Source organism: Trachypithecus francoisi, unplaced genomic scaffold (assembly GCF_009764315.1).
Source record: "Trachypithecus francoisi isolate TF-2019V2 unplaced genomic scaffold, Tfra_2.0 Contig01585, whole genome shotgun sequence".
Lineage (NCBI taxonomy): Eukaryota > Metazoa > Chordata > Mammalia > Primates > Cercopithecidae > Trachypithecus > Trachypithecus francoisi.
Window position 1 is genome coordinate 910,929 of NW_022681444.1, and position 18,743 is coordinate 929,671.

Consider the following 18,743-nt stretch of genomic DNA (forward strand, 5'->3'; position numbering starts at 1 on the left):
TTGGGGAAGCAGGAGATTATATTTGCTTTCTCTCTCTTCTCTACAAATGGATCTTATATATGTGTGAGCCTGTGTGTGTACATGATGTGTAATGTTTTTTCAAATACCATTTGAAAGTAAGTTGCAAGCATCGTGTTACTTCACCCCTCAGACTTCAGGCTGCCGCTCCTAGGAATAAAGATTAACCCCTACAAAACTATCATATTAACATTAATCCCATATCATCATCTAACATTCCAGTCCATCTTCAAATTTTCCAACTTTCCCAAGAACACCTTTAAAGATTTCTTTTCCTTAAAAAAAAAAAAAAATCCAAGTTAGGTTCACACTTTGCACTTGGGCATGTATCCTAGTCTTTTTCACAGATAAAATCTTTATGCCTAATTTATCCTGTTGCTTGCTTCACTTGATGTGATTCAAGGGATGATGGGCCCCTCCCTTCCCCTGACTGCTTTCCCCACTGTGCTGCTCCTGCACAGCTCTGCCCATCCCTGGGGCACAGGAGAAGGGGGGTCCCAGTCTTCCGCCTCATTCCTCTCCATTCCCTTCTGGGGGCATATATGACTGACCTTAGGAACTCAGAAAAACACACAAAATAAAATGAGACAGGATCTAAATTGCTGTAACACAAAGCTGTTTCTGTATGGAAACAAAATCCTTTTTTTTTTGAGATAGAGTCTCGCTCTGTCACCCAGGCTGGAGTGCAGTGGCACAGTCTCGGCTCACTGCAACCTCCGCCTCCCGGATTCAAGCAATTCTCCTGCCTCAGCCCCATGAGAAGCTGGGACTACAGGCGCATGCCATCATGCCTGGCTAATTTTGGTATTTTTAGTAGAGACAGGGTTTCACCATGTTGGCCAGGCTGGTCTTGAACTCCTGACCTCAGATCATCCACCTGCTTTGGCCTCCTACAGTGCTGGCTGCGCCCGGCCTCACTTCAAAATCCTTATTTATGGAAAGTGAATTTGGAAATAGTTTGTGACCACTAAGAGAATGTTCATTTTTCTTCTTCAAATGAATTAGAATTATAAGCATAGCAACAGAAATGAAACCAAATAACTTGCTGAATGCACAGCAAGTGCTTCAACAACAATCAATTATTCCTTAATTTAAACATCCACACCAATAATAAAACCCCAGGATGTGCACTGACCGCCAGCTCAGTGCCAGGCCCTGCAGTGGACTTTTGGTGGGAAGACAAGCATTAAAGAAAAATCGCAGGGCTGCGTGACAAGTGGTGTGTGCAAAGTTCTGGGGTAGCATGAAGACAGGAGCAACTCACTCTTCCTAGGGAAGTTGGGAGAATTTACCGGGAGGCCTGCTCTGGGGTTGGACGGGCATATCACGAAGGGGCCGAGGGGGAAGATGGAGTCTTTAGGAGAGGCCGGGAGCAGGGGTGAGGAGGCCACTAGTGCATGCTTACAGTGGACCCCAGCAAGGTCACATGAAGTCTACGGGGAGTGCCAGTTAGGAGCCTGTGAAACAGTCCAGGTGAGCGATTATGCTGCCTGCACCACAGCTGTGGCAAAGGCGATGGAGAGGAGATGAAGCAGTTTTCAGGGGCGGAAGGAGAGGATCTGGGGAGAGGGAGGGTGGAGCCTGGCTCTGGATAGACAGCCTGTGTCATTCCACAGGGTGGAAGATGAAGGAGTGAGTTTGGTGGGGAGTGTATGTTCAGACCAGAGGCCTGGGGTGTGCACCTGCTGGAGGTGGTGAGGAGGCAATGGCTGAAGTGAAGGGAACTGTGTGTGGCTTCCAAGCTCAATGGGGCAGGAGGAATCTCTCAGGGCACTCAGAGCCAAGGGTGCTGAGAAGGCATTTGCTAGCTCGGCATCTTCTCCACCCTAGCATGGGATTGGCACTAAATGACCCGGCTCATGCTCCTGATGCCAGAATTCTCCATACGCACAGACAAGCCGGCAACCATATCCCAAGAACTTCCTGGGCTGCTATCCAGACCTCTCTGCCGCAGTTCTCTGAAAGCCACAGTGGTGCTTGGTTTTGGTTTAACCAGCTTTTCAAACTTTACATTAAAGAGGTTTAGAAACCTTTGTTCAGATGGGAGAAGAATAGAGGCAGCAACTCTCAATACATGTTTTTTGGAATCTATCAGATCGGAAGGCAGGCAACTGCTTTGTTTGCAGGATCAATCATTTGGGGAAAACACAAAGAAGGGGGCTCTGGAAGGGGTTTGCTGTGATATTCTCAGGGAAGCCTCAATCTCGGCCAAGGCCTAGAGCCTTGGCCATCTGCACCTAGGACTAGGGTCCGGTGTCACTGAACTCACACAATCAGGCCATTCTCCTAGCAAGGAGGGAGAGCCGCACACAGCCAAGAGAAGCAGAGGTGCTGCTGCTGCTGGCTTTGGAGTAAGAATTAGCTACTCATTCCAGCAACGCTGTCCCAGCGTGCCTCCTCATGTGTACGATGGGTAAAATGCCTTCTTCCTCACCTGCTGATGGCAAAATCTCAAGTCAGCGCCCACGGATGTGAAAGCATCTATGGCTCACCCATTTTATTAAGTGTAGGGAGCAGACCAGTTTCCACAGGGGTCCTTGGGAGGGAAGTGGGTCAAGGCCAGCTATTGTAACCAAGGGGTGCCCAGGGCTGCTGGGGAGAACACTGCTCCCTCACTCCTTCTATAGCTGTGGGAAGGAGGAGCTTCCATTTCCTACCCTAGGAAAGAAATTCACAGCGGGAATCCTTGGCTTGCCAGGCACTCTCTTGTTCAATCCTGCCCAGAGGAGGAGGAGGAATGCCCTCCGGGGGAGTCTGGGAGAAGGAACTGAGCTCCATCACCCCTTCCAGCTCCCTCCTGGGGAGCAGCCAGCGCAAGGCCCTCCCGCAGCTCCTCCTTGCTAGGAGTTTATGGGCAGCTCCATGCTGGAGAGACCTGCCATTGTCCACTTATTCCGAGTGGAGGAATGCAGTCTTCACATTCTCAGGTGAAGTGTTTGCAACATTTGCCCTCAGGTCTAATGCAATATTCTCCTTTCAGGCTTATCAATAAACACTTTTATCTCATTGGACTGTCCCCTGGGCTTTGTTTCCCAGGGGAATGATACTAAACTTGAGAAGGGGAAAAACAGTAATTTAAAGCCTCTCTAAACTGCAACATCCTCCAAAGCAGGAATAGGCATTCTCAAGTTGATACTTTTGAATTCTTAAAGAAACTACAGGATCAGGAGGCAGAGGCTAACTAAAAACCTATTTACTTTGCTCCGACAAGCTGAGTGGCCTAACATGTCTGCTTTAGAAAACAAATGAATTATTAGCGAGTTCGGTTTGTTGACAAAATATCTTTTTTTTTTTTTTTTGAGACAGGGTCTCGCTCTGTCACCCAGGCTGGAGTGCAGTGGCACGATCTCAGCTCACTGCAACCTCTGCCTCCTGGGTTCAAGCAATTCTCATGCCTTAGCCTTCCAAGCAGCTGGGATTACAGGTGCCCGCCATGACATCCAGCTAATTTTTACATTTTTAGTAGAGACGGGGTTTCACCATGTTGATCAGGCTATTGACAAAATATCTTTTAATTATAGTATCCAAGTTGGGACTATGAGGTGGACTATGACTGATTATGAAGTGACTATGACTACGAAGTGGGCCTGGAGATGAAGAGGGAGCCTCTGTGGGGCCCTGGGAGTGCTTGGAGCCTACTTCCCTCATTGCCTTTATCGTTCCAATTGGGCCTGTCCATCTGCTGGTCTGTCTCATCAATATGCCCCACAATGGTGGGGACTGAGAACTTATTCATCTTACACATGGCGTCTTACACATGGTAGGTCTCCATAGACAGATGAGTAGATGCATACTTAAATGGAGGAATGATCACAGCCTGGAAGGAGGAACACTCCACTGAGGCAGAGGGTAAGGCAGCACCTTCTCTCCCCTGGTAGTAGCAGCTCTTGCCTCAACACTAAGCTCCCTTCTTGCCAGCCCCCGCTGCAGAGCTGTTGTCAGAGGTCTCTGTGGAGCTGCCCTGGCTAGCTGCACAGGCTCCGGCTTTGCCGGGTAGAGAGATGGAGGCAACAGTCTCAACGGTTTCCATCCCCACTGGCAAGCTAAGTGTTCTTAAAGAATGAAATCCACAGAAACACAGACCCAAGGCAAGGATATCTTTTGAGGTTAAAATAGGTGCTCTCTCTGGCTGGTTACGATTATTTTGCCAGGGCAGGGTACAGCAGCTTTAATAGACATATCACATGCAGTCCCTGCTTGGTTTGAGAGCTGGTGTGGGCTCGAGGTGAGGTGTCTGGGCTTGGGTTTCCAAACTGGTGAAGTGGCCCTGGGCAGGTTCTTTCATGTCTGTGAGCTCCAGCTCTGGGTCAATAAAATACTGCTCATGGTCCCTTCCTCAAAGGGATATGGTGGAGACAACAAAAAAGATACCGAGGAGTCTGTTGGTTTCCAAAACGAGAATATATACCATTAGGGCTACGTGAGTGGATTAGGTGATCCACAGAGAAACACTTCAAATTGTTCTATATGTTAGAAAGAACTTGTACTAGTATATGAAACCTATAATTTCACCAATGGCATCTCTGAAGATGAGGCTAAGATGCTATAGATATCAGGTCTGAGTCTTGTTTAAAGAAAACTATCAAGTAAAAAAAATAGTATAGATGATAAGAGAGTGTGGTAAAAACTTTTGAAATGAAACTCAAGAGACTGTTCTTTGGGAAGAATATCGAGTCCTTAAAACTCATTCCTGCCGGCAGTAGGTGCTCTAGAAATGGTACTTGTTACGGTCAACAGCCCATCAAACCAGGGACCCGGGAAAAGACTCAAGGACAACGTACCATGAGGGCAAAGCTGGAAAGAGTTAAAAGAAAGGGGTCTGTGGTTTCCCTGGCTCAACCCCCCTCCCCCCGCAGCTAATCTGTCACCTAATGAAGAAGGGGCCGGCACAAGTGAGCTAGCTGGCAGTTCACTTACAGCAAACTGATTAAGAATGTTCAACCAACAGCAGGCTGTAGACCTTTCCAGAGAAAATAAATAGAGTGTAGACTGTATGCAAATGTGTTTGTCACTTTGACAGCACGTCTCAATTAAGGCATCTCGCGGCTGTGGGTAGGCTCTGCGGCTGCAGCTGGAAGGGAGAGCCTGCTGCATGGCTGATACTAGGGGCTTGACCTTAATCCGCATGCATGCATTAAAAAAAAAAAAAATCCTGCCTTCCTGTACACTTGCATAATGCTGGCAGCCACGTGAGGGAAGTGACAAACGGGGAAAAAAAGCCACTTTCATCCTCTCCAGTTTGCAGACCAGTGAAGGCACAGACAGCTCTTATTTCAACAGAGTTTGGGGTGGCTTTTTTCATTGTTTATCCCCACCCGTGCACACACACATACTCTTATTCTGCATTTAGCTGGGAATGACATTAAAGAATCTCTACTTCTGGCTGAAATGGAAAGAAGGTCTTTCTCCATTTCAAATAGGGACTCCTTTTTTTGTGTTTCGAAAATGGAATGTTTAACACCATGAAATCCCTCTCCCCCGCCCCCTCTTTCTCTGTAATGGGCTCCAAACTCCAGTGAGGGGCTCCTTTCATGGGAAGGTTGGTGTGTGCAGGAATGAGGACAAAGGAAAGCAGGAAGCTGACTCTGGAATGCCACGCTGGCGACAACCAGGGGCTGCGCTTTCAGCAAACACAGCCAGGGAACTGGGGTGCGGATTTCTCCAACAGGGCCTGCGCCTGGGGCTGGGGGGAGGCAGCTCTTCAGGGGAGCAGACACCAGTGCAATTTGAAAATACTCATTAACTAAATGAGTATCACCCTGTGGATTCTTCTTCCTTGCATTTCATTTCAATTTTTATAACCCTTTTAAGTATAAAATCAGAAAAGGGAAGAACCTCCCCAAGTTAAAGATGTATAAACGTATATTATCTGAAAATATTGATTAGAGAAGAGTGACTTTTATGTTCCAACCAACTCACCCCTTACAGTAATAACCTAGAGCAAGAATTTTGTTAGTTTCGTTCATTTCTGAATAGCTCAATGCCTGGTGCATAGTAGGCACTTGATAAAGGTCTGTTAAAAACAGGAATGTAGGCTTCTAGGTCCTTTACACGTGGTGAAATAGCAATCACATTTAAGATAAAAATCATAAAGACTCTTAATCATGTGTCATCTAATAAATGGCTACAGAATCAGGTGATTTCAAAATAAATAACCTTGCAAACTCTTGTTACAGCCATATCTTGCCAAAAGAGCCATTTCTCGTAGATCTCTCCAAATGATGACTTTCACTAACCAAAAGTCAATTCAAGAGATGTAGGAAAGGGTACACAATCCTTTTTAACCAAAACTATAATTACAAATAGGAAGGGGATACAAAATTTTAGTTTCTATACAGACTGCAACGTTTTACTTAAGGGAAAAAAATAGACAATTTTTCAAATGCTCAGGTAGTTGAAAACAGTTGCTTAAAAAACTGAACCTCTAGAATTGTAGTGTGGGTGTTTACTCTCAGAAGCACGACTTCTGATATTGATTTTCAGGAAGTACATTAATAAAGAACTCCTAATTGATTTTTTTTTTTTTCTAAGACTTTGCTTGTTGCCTTTTATTTGAAGTGTGCAAAGAAGGGCCCGGGATGCTGAAGTGTTCTAATGAGATGCTTAGCTAACAGAGGCACCTTAAGCAGAGTGCCTTGGAGTAAGGGAGGCAGCAGTGCATTTAATGACTTCATTCAACAGTCCCACTCATTTATGACCTCAGCCGTGCTGTCTCCTCAAAATTTTTGAAAATCTGCCTGCAAAACATGTTTGCACCAAATAAACATTTAAAGATGTGAAAATCTCCATGGAGCTGCACTGCCAAAGAGAACTGAAATGAAAAACCGTCTGCTGCATGTGCTACAGCTGCTGCTAAAAGTGAAAAAAAAAAACCCAAACGGACAGGTAGGAGGGCCAGGGTACACACCTGTCCAAAGTGGACTGTGATTGGCCGCCGGTCTTCTCGGAGCTTGGGGTCCTTGGCCTCCACCAGGGGGGACGGTGCAGTCTTTGGCAGCTGCTCTTCTGGGGTGGGGGCGCAGCCATTCTCAGCAATGTCCTGCAGGGAGAAGGATAGTCGAGGGTTGGCACTGGGGTTCTGGCACCTGTGTTCCCTCTCACCCCACAAGGAAGAGGCCTGCCACATGCCTCTCTCTGTGACATTCGGAGCCTGTCCTCCTGATGAAGATGGGGGGAATGGAGGGCTAATTTGGCACTTTGACTTTTAAGAACTAGAGAAACCCAAACCATCTATGTCAAACTATAAAGATAACATAATAATTCACAACAGTGGGGAAAACAATTATTATTGTTCGTCTTACTCTCTTACGCGGCTATTTTCATTTTTATATATTCACTTTGTCCACATGCAGACATTTAAAAATTACTTGCAATCACAGCTCATGCATAATTTTATATCCTGCTTTTCCTAATATATTACAAGCATTTTCATGTTGCTGCAAAATCGTTACAAAAATAATTTTACTAATGCCTATTTCATTGAGCGGATATACAATAATTTAATACAACACAATTCAGTATTCCACTACTATTGGGCATTTAGGGCTCTTTCTAATTTTTTTTTAAACGTTTGAAATGCCAGTGATAAATACTGCAGTTTTTCTTTCTTTCATATTATTTCTTTTTATGGAAATCCCCAGGAATGAAATTACTAGGTCAACAGATATAAACATTTTCAAGGCTTTTTATTCATTCTATCAAATTGCTTTCCAATTTACACCAACTACCAACAATGGATGCATTACCAGTTTCACGGTATTTGTGAGCCGTATCATTTTAAAAATGTATCGCTAATTTAATAGGTGAAAAATTCGACTTCATTGTTGCTTTAATTTGCATTACTTTAATTATGAGTATGGACACTTTTTCCACATTTGTTTACTGATGATGTTGCTGTTTGTGAATAAGATGTGTTTGTTCCTACCTCTTCCTACCCCTAATCTTTCTGGCAGAAAATAAAAAGATTGAAGTCTGAATCAGCACTCTATGACTTGGGAAACATTTAGGGACCAAAGAAATCTTTTTAAATCCAGAAATTTACATTTAATTTGTGCTTCCGATGACTGAAGTCAAATTATCAGGAAAAGGAAAACCCCAATGTGCAAAAGGCAGGTCACGGCTCTGGTGGCTGAAGCTGGCAGCTGACTATACACACGGGTCATTTGGAGCATGGATGGGGCCACTCATGCATCAAGGGTCCCGTGTTTTACTCAAGTCAAGGAAGTTGCTTCAGTCTTCATTGGAACCAGGCAGAGAATACGTGTACAAATAAATATTTAAATAATCATTTTTCTTACCAAATAAAAATAACTCAGCCAGAATTATGTAATGAACACAAGTTCCAATTATTTTCATTGCAAAGCAAATACTTTGGTCAACAAAACATATCCCCTTAGTACTGATTAAATTCTGCACATGAGAAACTTGATACTTGGTTGCTTCTAACTTCTCAGCTAAGAGAGAATGGTGGGACATGGAGGAAAGTGGTCCCTTATTGAAAAATAATGCATTAAAGAAGAAACTTATATACATCTCTCAGACTCAATTTCCTCATCTGTGAAATGGGCATATGGTAGCATGAAGATTAAAGGAGACAGATAATACAACTGAGTGTCAAGAACATTATTAGCCATTCAGTAAATTATGGAAATTATACAACCTACCCTCCACCACCAATATTTGACCTCACACATCCAGCTGCCTACCAGCTGGCCTCCTTTCCTAAGGAATCAAGGCTGCCTGTAGAGGCCAGACCTGAGGAATCTGTACTGCTTGGTAAACAACAAACGGAGGTGATGACCTCTTGGCTTTACAGGGAGGGCTTGGATCAAGTGGCCCACGTTGGGTCAGCCAGTCTCAGCCAGGCTGAGGTTCAGTGATGAAAGAGGTTGTCGATGGCTAAACAGAAACAGCTTTTTTGGAAAGGGTCTGTCCAAAGGTGCTCAGGTCAAGTGGAAAAAGACAGGGAGGGGTTCCATCTGTGCTAGAAAACAACAACGGGCAAAAGGGGCATTTTGGATCCAGGTGAAGATCCTACAGGGTAGACATGAGAGAGTGAATGAGGTCAAACGTGAACAAATTCACTTTTGGTTCAGGTAAAATTTTGTGCATGGGTGTGTGTGCCTGTTTGTGTTTGGCTGAAAAAAAAAATGAAGCTGCAAGGTAATATGGTAAGAAAATATTGGTATTAATAGAAAACTCTAAGGTAATAGCTATTTAGAAAAAAAAGAACAATTCACGTAGTAGTTTTGGAAAAAGTGTCTTAGTTCACGCTTATAAGTAAAAATACTATCTTATAGTTTTGTTTTTCCCATTAACTAGTTGTCTAATCTTTCCAATTCACTCAACCTCTCTGCACCTATTGCCTTAGTTTTGCAATGGGAGACTACCACCTGCTTGGCAAACGTCAAAGCTACTGGGAGAACGGGTGAAATGAGATATGAGGAAGCTTTGAAAAATGTCACAGCACTGTGCAAATTGAACCTCAATTTGCAAAACGGAGAGAGCGCCTGCTAAAAAGCAGAGCTTCCCTGTGTGGACGGCCCACCCCTGCGCTCTTCCAGACCCTTGACCTTCATTCTCACACTTAGTTCCCACAATGATCACAAGGTAAATGGGATTATCCTGCTTTTATAGGTGAAGAAATACGGCTCAGAAGGGGTAACTTACCCAAGCCACATAGTTAGAAGGTGGAGGAGCCCAGAGCTATGGGCGCCCTGGCGCTTTTATGCCGCATCAACCCGTAACGACAGCACAAGTGAAGGTATTCTGAATTGAGGAGCTGCTCAACAAGTCCTCAGATGTAATCTCCTCGGAAGCCCCTGGTTACACTGATCATAGGCTGCCATGCTTAGCACTATCTTACTTTTGTATTTCTATCAACTGTAAGTTCATTGGGGTCTGGGTTCTCTAACCTAGAGCCTTGAATTTAGTACATGCTTCAAATAAAGCTTTGTAAAGTGGAGTTAAACATTTGGAAGGGAAATGTGTCCAATACACAAATGTACCTGTGTGTGTCAAAAAGCAGTGCTGCACCTTCATTTATTAGAAGATCCAAAGATGCAAAAGGTTTCTTATAAAGTCCTGTGGTGCAGGCTACCAATTTATTAGCCTCTTTACTATTTCCTCCACCTGAAGAAGGACAACAGCTTCCTCTCAGGATGCCACAGGCAGCAGAATAGGAAGAGCCCAAGTCAAGAAAGAGAGGCTGGGTATGGAGGCTCACGCCGGTAATCCCAGCACTTTAGGAGGTCAAGGTGGAAGGATCACTTGAGCCCAGGAGTTTGAGACCACCTTGGGCAACATGGGGAAACCCTATATCTACAAAAAAATATAAAAAGTAGCTGGATGCAGTAGTGTATGCCTGAATTCCCAGCTGCTTGGGAGGCTGAAATGGGAGGATCACCAGAGCCTGGGGAGGTTGAGGCTGCAGTGAGCCGTGATCAAGCCACTGCACTCCAGCCTGGGCAACAGAGTGAGACCCTGTCTCAAGGAAAAAAAAAAAGAAGAAAAAAAGGCAGGGGGCATTCACATTCTCTGTTCTATCTCCTGGTAGAGATCTTACACATGGTAGGGAGCTAATAACAGCAACTTTTGATTCCCATGATTAAAGAAACTGTGGCCTAAGAACTAATGTAGCTGTCAGCAAACGGCTTGGGAAACAGATACTCTCAAACCCTTCTTGTGGGAATATAAATTGGCAATTTATATGAAAAACCTAAAAGACGTACATGCCCTTTGGCCCACTGCTCCCATTTTTAGAAATTTATCCTAATGAAATAATAAGAATTTCTTCTAAGTCTTGCCTATGCGGATATTTGCCTAGAAAAAAATTGGAACTCATGTAAGGGTCCAACAATGGGAATATTAAACAATGTATGTATGTCCATCAGATAAAACTGATGTAATCATTTAAAATAATGACACGTGGGCCTGGCATAGTAATCCCAGCACTTTGGGAGGCCAAGGTGGGCAGATCGCTTGAGGTCAGAAGTTTGAGACCAGTCTGGCCAATATGGTGAAACCCCATCTCTACCAAAAATACAAAAATTAGCCAGGTGTGGTGGCAGACGCCTGTAATCCCAGCTATTTGGAAGGCTGAGGCAAGAGAATCGCATGAACCAGGGAGGCAGAGGTTGCAGTGAGACGAGATCGTGCCACCGTACTCCAGCCTAGGCAACAGAGTAAAACTCCGTCTCAAAAAATAAAACAAAACAAAATAAAATAAAGACATGTTGAAGAAATATTTAGTGGTCTGGGAAATGCCCAGGATATAGTACATGAAAATGCAGGTTATAAAATGAGATTATTTTTTGTTCCTCTGTTTCACTGAGTTTTCCTCAATAAACATGCATTTTGTTTGAAACAGGAAAAAACCCGACCTTCTAAATGTCATTTTTAAAAAGCAGAAACAAGAAGCTAGCAGGAGAGTTAAACTTGCTCCTTCCCGAAGGGCCACACAGGAGGAAGACGCCAGACAGAGCTACAGAGCAGGGGCCACCACAGGGTGGCAAATCTCTTCCTGGAGCCCCAAGGCTCAGCTCAGAGAGTTACGGGGGTCCTGCCAGTTCCTGTCCCTCGGTAAAGCAAGGCAGTCAGAAAGTCATTGTATTCCTGTTATTTTCCTTGAGTGTTTACTGGAATCAGAAGCCATGACTATGCTCTAACCTCCAGCCCTCTGCGGAGAAGGCAGGCACAGCATACGGTAAGTCTCTGGACATGAGTCTCCATGAGAAATCGGGGAGGCAAGGACCCAGAGTCTCAGAAGACTAGAGGACTAGAGGTTCTGGGTGGCCTTGGGTAGGGGCTGGGGTGGGAACCAAGGAAAGGACTTATGAGCCAGTGATGAGAGAGCAGAGCCCCAGGCCCAGGGAGGCAGACAGCAGGGCCTGCTGTGGCCCAGCGGCCAGGGCATTCCACCCCTGGGCTGCCCCCAGGCAAGGAGGTGGAAGGTTTGAAAGGTCTGAAATGTTTTAACCAAGAGAGTGACTTGGTCAGTGCTGGGTCCTACACAGATTCCTCTGGTGGTTGTATGGACAATCTCAAGGGACTGGTCTCCAGATGTGCGTGCATGGGTATTTGGGCAGACTGGGTGTTCCAGATGTGGGACATAAGAAGACAGAGAGGGCCAGATGCAGTGGCTCATGCCTGTAATCCTAGCATGTTGGGAGGCCGAGGTGGGTGGATCACCTAAGGTCAGGAGTTCGAGACCAGCCTGGCCAACATGGCAAAACCCTGTCTCTACAAAAATACAAAAATTAGCCAGGTGCAGTGGGTGCCTGCAACCCCAGCTACTCGGGTGGCTGAGGCAGGAGAATCACTTGAATCTGGGAGGTGGAGGTTGTGGTGAGCTGAGATCACACCACTGCACTCCAGCCTGGGCAACAGAGTAAGACTCCATCTCAAATACAAACAAAAGACAGACAAAAGGGAAACTCTCAATTATTCAGTGGCTACTAAGTGTTGCTATTTCAACACATTATCTCTTCCACTCCTTCCAACGATCCAGCAAAAACCTGTATTTCCTCTAGTTAACAGATGAGAAAAACTAGGTTCAGAGAGGTCTCGTAACTTACCCAATGTCACACGGTTAATATCCTACACAACCAGCACTGAGCCCAGCTTGCCTGCCTCAAAAGCCCAAACACCACATCACCATGTGGGGGAGTTGAAAGGCCCCTATGGGCAGAGGCCTTCCCGTCTGACTCACGCTGCGGGTGTGAGAACTCCCGTCTCCATTTACAGACTCGTGCCGCACCCTTCTTTTCCCAGGCCACTTCACAGCACAGCAAATGCAAATTAAAATATGAATATTGATATCAAAATAGTAACCAAAGTTGGAATTTCTGTGATTGAGGCTGCAGCGTATTTTAATGTGTCGGGAGACAGGGAGCTGACAGTTGTGTGATAAGGTGTGAAAACGTCTGTTCTACCAGAGTCCACCTAGCTCACCCTGCCCCACGCATGCTTACTCACTCCCTTCAATGGGAACAGTTTGGCCAGAAATTCAAGCGTCTGTGAAAGCAACTGTGAATTTGCTCCTTTCAATCACAGAGACTCTAAATCAACAAGCTCAGTTTGTCTTTTAAAGATCAAAGATTTGTAATCCCAGCACTTTGAGAGGCCTAGGAGGGAGGATTGCTTGAGCCCAGGAGTTTGAGACCAGTATGGGTGACACAGCAAAACTCTGTCCCTAAAAGAAATTAGCCAGGCATGGTGGTGCATGCCTGTTGTCCTAGCTACTCTGGAGGTTGAGGCGGGAGGATCCCTTGAGCCTGGGAGGTCAAGGCTGCAGTGATTGTGCCACTGCACTGGGAGACAGAGTGAGACCCTGTTTCAAAACAAAGAAAAACAAAACAAAACAAAACAAAACAAAAAACAAAAAGAAAAGAAGAGGATCAAAGATTCAGAAACTTTACAAAGGGCTGTGAAATGGGCCCATTTGGCTAAATCATTTTGATACCAAAGAAAAAAGAGAAAAATTTCAGGGGTTCCTCAATAGGCAAAAGAGGACATCCCTATGTGGCTGTCTTAACATTGCCTGCAGGTGAGGAGAAATGTATTTGCGGCCACTGCTTTTAAAGCGGGGCATTCTCATGCCAGCCCTGCTTGGTGCTGCAGCGGAAGGCAATTTGTTGACAGTCACGAGCCATCCAGGAGGCATTCTTCTGGCAGGGAGACACTCCAGATGAAAGCACTACACTCTTCCTTAGAAAGCAATGGCAGGGTAGCATCTTTGCCATCTCTTCTTTTTCCTAATTTTGAGCAAGTTAGACTTCAAAGGAGGCCAAACTATAGAAGAACCTGACCACCTTGCTCCATTTATCTAGAGAAATATGTTATCCATCCTTCTTTTTTTGTTGTTGGGTTGAAGCAGAGCAGGTATGGAAAAAAGCCACACCATCGGATCTATTAACAATTATTTGCCAATGGTCATACAGATATCCTGAAAGCTCCGATTTCAAATGCTTTGAAAATCTGCAGCACAAATGAACAAGGGATGGAGAAGGGGCCCTGCTCAGTCATATTAGAGATGGACCCTCCACACACCATGGTGACCTCTCCACAGGTCGGCCCCACATTTTCTATTTGCAATTCAAACCCAAGGCGAGGGTGAAGAGGGCAAGCTTGGGTTCTTGATTATATCTGCAAGGTCACCATTGCTATGCAGAGTTAGAGGAGGCCAGGTGGCAACCCAGCACATTTGAAAATTGGATCTTTGTTGGAAACTGCCTCAATTTCATGGCAGAAACCAAACTTGAGATGTCTATATTAGAGGCATCTGGGGAGCCACGAGGTACATTCGTTGCCAGATAAAGGGGAGGAGGGAAAGGGGAGAAGGACAAAAAAACCAAGGAAATATTTTCTACTGCTATGTGAGAGGTCAGGTGCAGCCAGATCCTAAATTAGCTCAAGAAAGGGTGCTGGAGAGTGCTGGAGTCCAAGTCCCGTAGATGCGAACAATGCTAGAGTTTCAATTACAAAATAGCTCTCTTCCAAGAACAACTGCAAAATATCAAGTCTGTGGAAATCTGTACGACCGAAGGGGGGAAAAGTGAAAATTGAAAAGGGTGCACTAATAGATCTGTCAACAGTCCAATGGTGACAAGCCACATTTCTATAAAATGCCTTCACCGTTTGTGTCACCTGAAATGTACTGACACTCTCTATAGAACATTATCTCCTGAAGCTATTCTTGAAAAGACTGGCAGGGGGAAGGGAAGGGGAGGGAGACATCTGCTTTAGATACTATCAAGGAATGGAAAGGGAGAGAGCGTGGAAGCAAAGTGATCTAGACTGTTTAAACAAACCTTTGAACAACCACATTAAAAAATCTGAGCTTAACTGGTTATTTGCAGAAATGTTACTTATCATAAGAAGGGGATTTTCCTAAGGCCAGAGGTTTGCACATACAAGTAGGGAGGTAAGGTGATGTCTGTAGCTTAATGGTCTGCAGAGAGTGGATCTGACCAATGAGGGCGCATGGGGCCTTTGCCTGAGGAGGGGCCCCTTTCTTTGCTGACTTCAGGGGATATTCTAATACCAACCAGAGCCTACGATCCAGGCATCAAGGAGGGAAAACTCCCCACTCCCTGCCACTCTGTTTTATATCTGCAATCCAATTCAGCTACATGCAACTGGGATGGGAGATAAAAAGGTATATTTAGGGACTTAAATAACATCCAAGTAAAGAATGCCACCTGCCAGTCTCTGGCAGGGTGCAAACAGACTACAGTTTAAGGTCTCTCTGGATTTACATTACAGAGCTTTTATTTCAGGATGTGAATCTCAGCTGTTAAAAATCCACTCTCAGCTGAAACTAAGAATTTAAATGCTTAGTCAGAGCAAATTATTTTCCAATTAAAAGAAACGAATCAATTCCTTCGACCCTTTCAAGTTAATTAGAGGTCTTTTCTGACTTCAGAAAATTAAAACTGCTTTCAATTTTTTAAAAACTGCAGAGCTAGACAAAGGGCCTTATTAGAGTGGTACGTTTGGGGGCATAGGGATAATGAAGTAGGTGATCCCAAACATCTTTTGGAAAACAAAACACTTGTTTGAGGAAGGCAGTGTGCAATGCAATAGCAGTAAGAACACACAGCCACCAGATGTCAATGGAGCTGGAATCCAATTCTGGCTCTGCTAGGCTCAGGGTGGCCCTGGGCAAATGACTTCACCTCTGAACTGTGGTCTGTTTACTCACGAAATGGGAACAATACTTCACATTGCTGTTCTGAGGACTAAGTGTGAAAGCTCCTAGCCTGGACCACCCTTAAGAAGAGCTTAAAGAAGTGTGGCAACAGGCCAGGCACGGTGGCTCACGCCTGTAATCCCAACACTTTGGGAGGCCGAGGCAGGCGGATCACGAGGTGAGGCGATCGAGACCATCCTGGCCAACATGGTGAAACTCCGTGTCTACTAAAAATACAAAAATTAGCCAGGTGTGGTGGCATGTGCCTGTAGTCCCAGTTACTTTGGAGGCTGAGGCACTCCAGCATGGCAACACAGTGAGACTCCGTCTCAAAAAAAAAAAAAAAAGGTGGCAACAGTAATAATGATGATGCCATTCATAATAATATAAAAAAGCCCTCCCTGTTACAGTAACCTCACCGTCTTAAGTCTAGAAATTCAATCTGGGGGCATAAAAAGGAATGAATTAATGGCATTCGCAGCAACCTGGATGGGATTGGAGACTCTGATTCTAAGTGAAGTAACTCAGGAATGGAAAACCAAACATCGTATGTTCTCACTCATAAGTGGGAGCTAAGCTATGAGGATCCAAAGGCATAAGAATGACACAATAGACTTTGGGGACTCAAGGAAAGGCTGGGAAGGGGGTGAAGGATAAGACTACAAATTGGGTTCAGCGTATACTGCTCAGGTGATGAGTCCACCAAAATCTCAGAAATCATAGCTAAAGAACTTACTCATGTATCCAAATACCACCTGTTCCCCCAAAAGCCTATGGAAATAAAAAAATTAAAATAAAATTAAATTTAAAAAAATGTCAGATTAAAAAAAGAAAGAAAAAAAAAAAGAGATTCAGGCTGGGGGAATCTTAGCTAGGACATAGCTGGGTGAAGACAATCAGAGCCCTCCCCTCCACACTCAGAGTCTCAACAGCGCCCACTGGGTTACGCTCACTTGGTCCCCCAGGGCGAGGTAAGCCCACAGCATTCTGCTCAGCCCCACCCCTTGTGCTGTGTCTGGGCGGTGGCCATGTGCATGCTGGACCCTGGCAATCATTCCCCAGAGATGCTCCTTGGTTTTGGTTACAACAGGCCCTGGGGCAGAGGTCGGCCATAGGGGGTGGGCGGATGCCAGATGGGAACACCAAGCCAATTTCTACAGACGCCTGTGAACCCAGGCCTGGTGGGGTGGGCAAGGGACAGCCCAACAGTGGTAACTCTGAACTTGCTCGCCTTTGTGGGTTTAAGCCAGATTCTTAATGTTATTTGAAGACAGTTTTTTGTCTGTGAATATTTATAACAGTGTGAAAACTCCCGGACAGCTGGTAATGCATTTTGAAGTGTGTTAACAACACTGTATCAAACAGCCCTCTATTGATCCCCTCATACTTTTTTGTGGCCATGCATTTCATACATGGTGCTTATACATTTTGAATAAGAACTTCAAGTACCTTTTGCTTCAAGCGGTTTTTCACCTCTTTTATTCCCATTTTTGCATGATCTTTTGCCTGCATGAAAAATTAATTTAAGTTAAGATTCCCTTTCTGTTTCCAGCAGGGACTATGCTTGATTTCAGTCCGTCGAGAATCACCTTCTCTGATTACTAGAAAAAGGAAGGAAAAATGGGATCATCAAGTCGAAAACATAATGGCTATGAAAACAAATACAACGGTAAAAGGTTTAAAAAAAAAAAACCCTTAAAGAGGCTGGAGAGATTTTATTTTCTGCATTTTGATGGCACAGATTTTTTTTTTTCGTTCCCTTCCAAAGCCCTTCTTTTGCTCTCTATAATTATTTATCTCGGCAGCCTGGTGACAGCTACCAGTAAGAGTACAGCAGCCGTGTTTCTGGCTGGAAGATTCAGAATATCCATTCTATTTCACTAGGGCACAGCCTCAGGACCGATTTTCTGCCCAGGCTGAATGGCTGGAACAGACACATTGCTGGGTTTCTACAGTGCCATTTCCTACATCTCATTTTGGCAGACACCCTGGCTTTGATTTCAGGTCATTTTAGACCTGTGTGGTTCTGCTGGCAGCCACCCACCCTGCTAAAATAACCACAGTTTAAGCACAGAGAGGACTAACACAATTAAAAATGGAAATAAAATAAAACCACCCCGCTTCAGTGGCTCACGGTCAAATTAGCAAGCAGAAGTCACAAGAAAAAATACGCGATGCTTGTGAAAGACGGAGCGCCGGGAACAGATGTGCTCTCCTATTTTCACTCGGCTGTGGACACGAGTCTTACAAATAATGCATTTCCTATAGGGCAGTGATCAGAGAGATGATGAAGAATTGGGGACAAAAATTAAGTGGTGTATGCCACCACGAACACTCTTCAGTAACCTGCAAAGGAGCTGCTTTATTTTGACTCAATAATGGGGATGCCTGCAGGAAGGCTTTGCCAGACACCAGATAGACCATGCTTCTGGGTCTCAGAAACAGAGGCAGGGTGCAGCCACCTAGTCTGCATTTTAAAAGCTAAAACCAGTAGCCTCCCATTTCTCTACTGTGCCAAATGTGAGCACCAACACTATAAATCAAAAATGTCACTGAACCGGTTATAATAATCTGCTAAATAATTTGAAGAACATTGAGACCTTCAGGAAAGAGCTCAGCAGCCTGAGTCATCTCTGCAACAGAGGACCAGGTATACTTAAGAGTCTCATCACTCGGCTGGGTGCAGCAGCTCATGCTGGTAATCCCAGCACTTTGGGAGGCCAAGGCAGGAGGATTGTTTGAGCCCAGGAGTTCAAGAACAGCCTGGGTAACATACTGAGACATGTCTGTCTTAAAAAAAAAAAAAAAAAAAAAAAGCCAGGTGTGGTGGTGCACAACTGTAGTTCCTGGTGTACTGGGGAGGCTGAGGTGGGAGGATCACTTGGGCCCTGGAGGTCAAGGCTGCAGTGAGCTGTGATCGCACCACTGCACTCTAGCCTGGGCAACAGAGCAAGACCCTGTCTCAAAAATAAGTAAATAAATAAAGAGTCTCATCATGCTAAGGGACTGATCTGTTTTGGCTCCTGAGAGCAAG

General features: G+C 44.9%; 1 protein-coding gene across 12 annotated transcripts in view; it reads right to left on the minus strand.

Moving 5' to 3' along the window:
• DENND1A (DENN domain containing 1A) overlaps nt 1-18,743 on the minus strand; it is a 555,596-nt gene that overhangs the window by 52,221 nt on the left and 484,632 nt on the right. For 11 of the 12 annotated variants that reach the window (XM_033190648.1, XM_033190640.1, XM_033190589.1 and 8 more), the window contains 2 exons: nt 17,159-17,215; nt 6,926-7,057 (listed from right to left, as the gene is read on the minus strand). In XM_033190648.1, the coding sequence (XP_033046539.1) occupies nt 6,926-7,057; nt 17,159-17,215 (189 nt within the window). Of the gene's footprint in view, nt 1-6,280; nt 6,756-6,925; nt 7,058-17,158; nt 17,216-18,743 lie in introns of those variants that run through there. The other variant, XM_033190668.1, reaches the window with a different exon arrangement.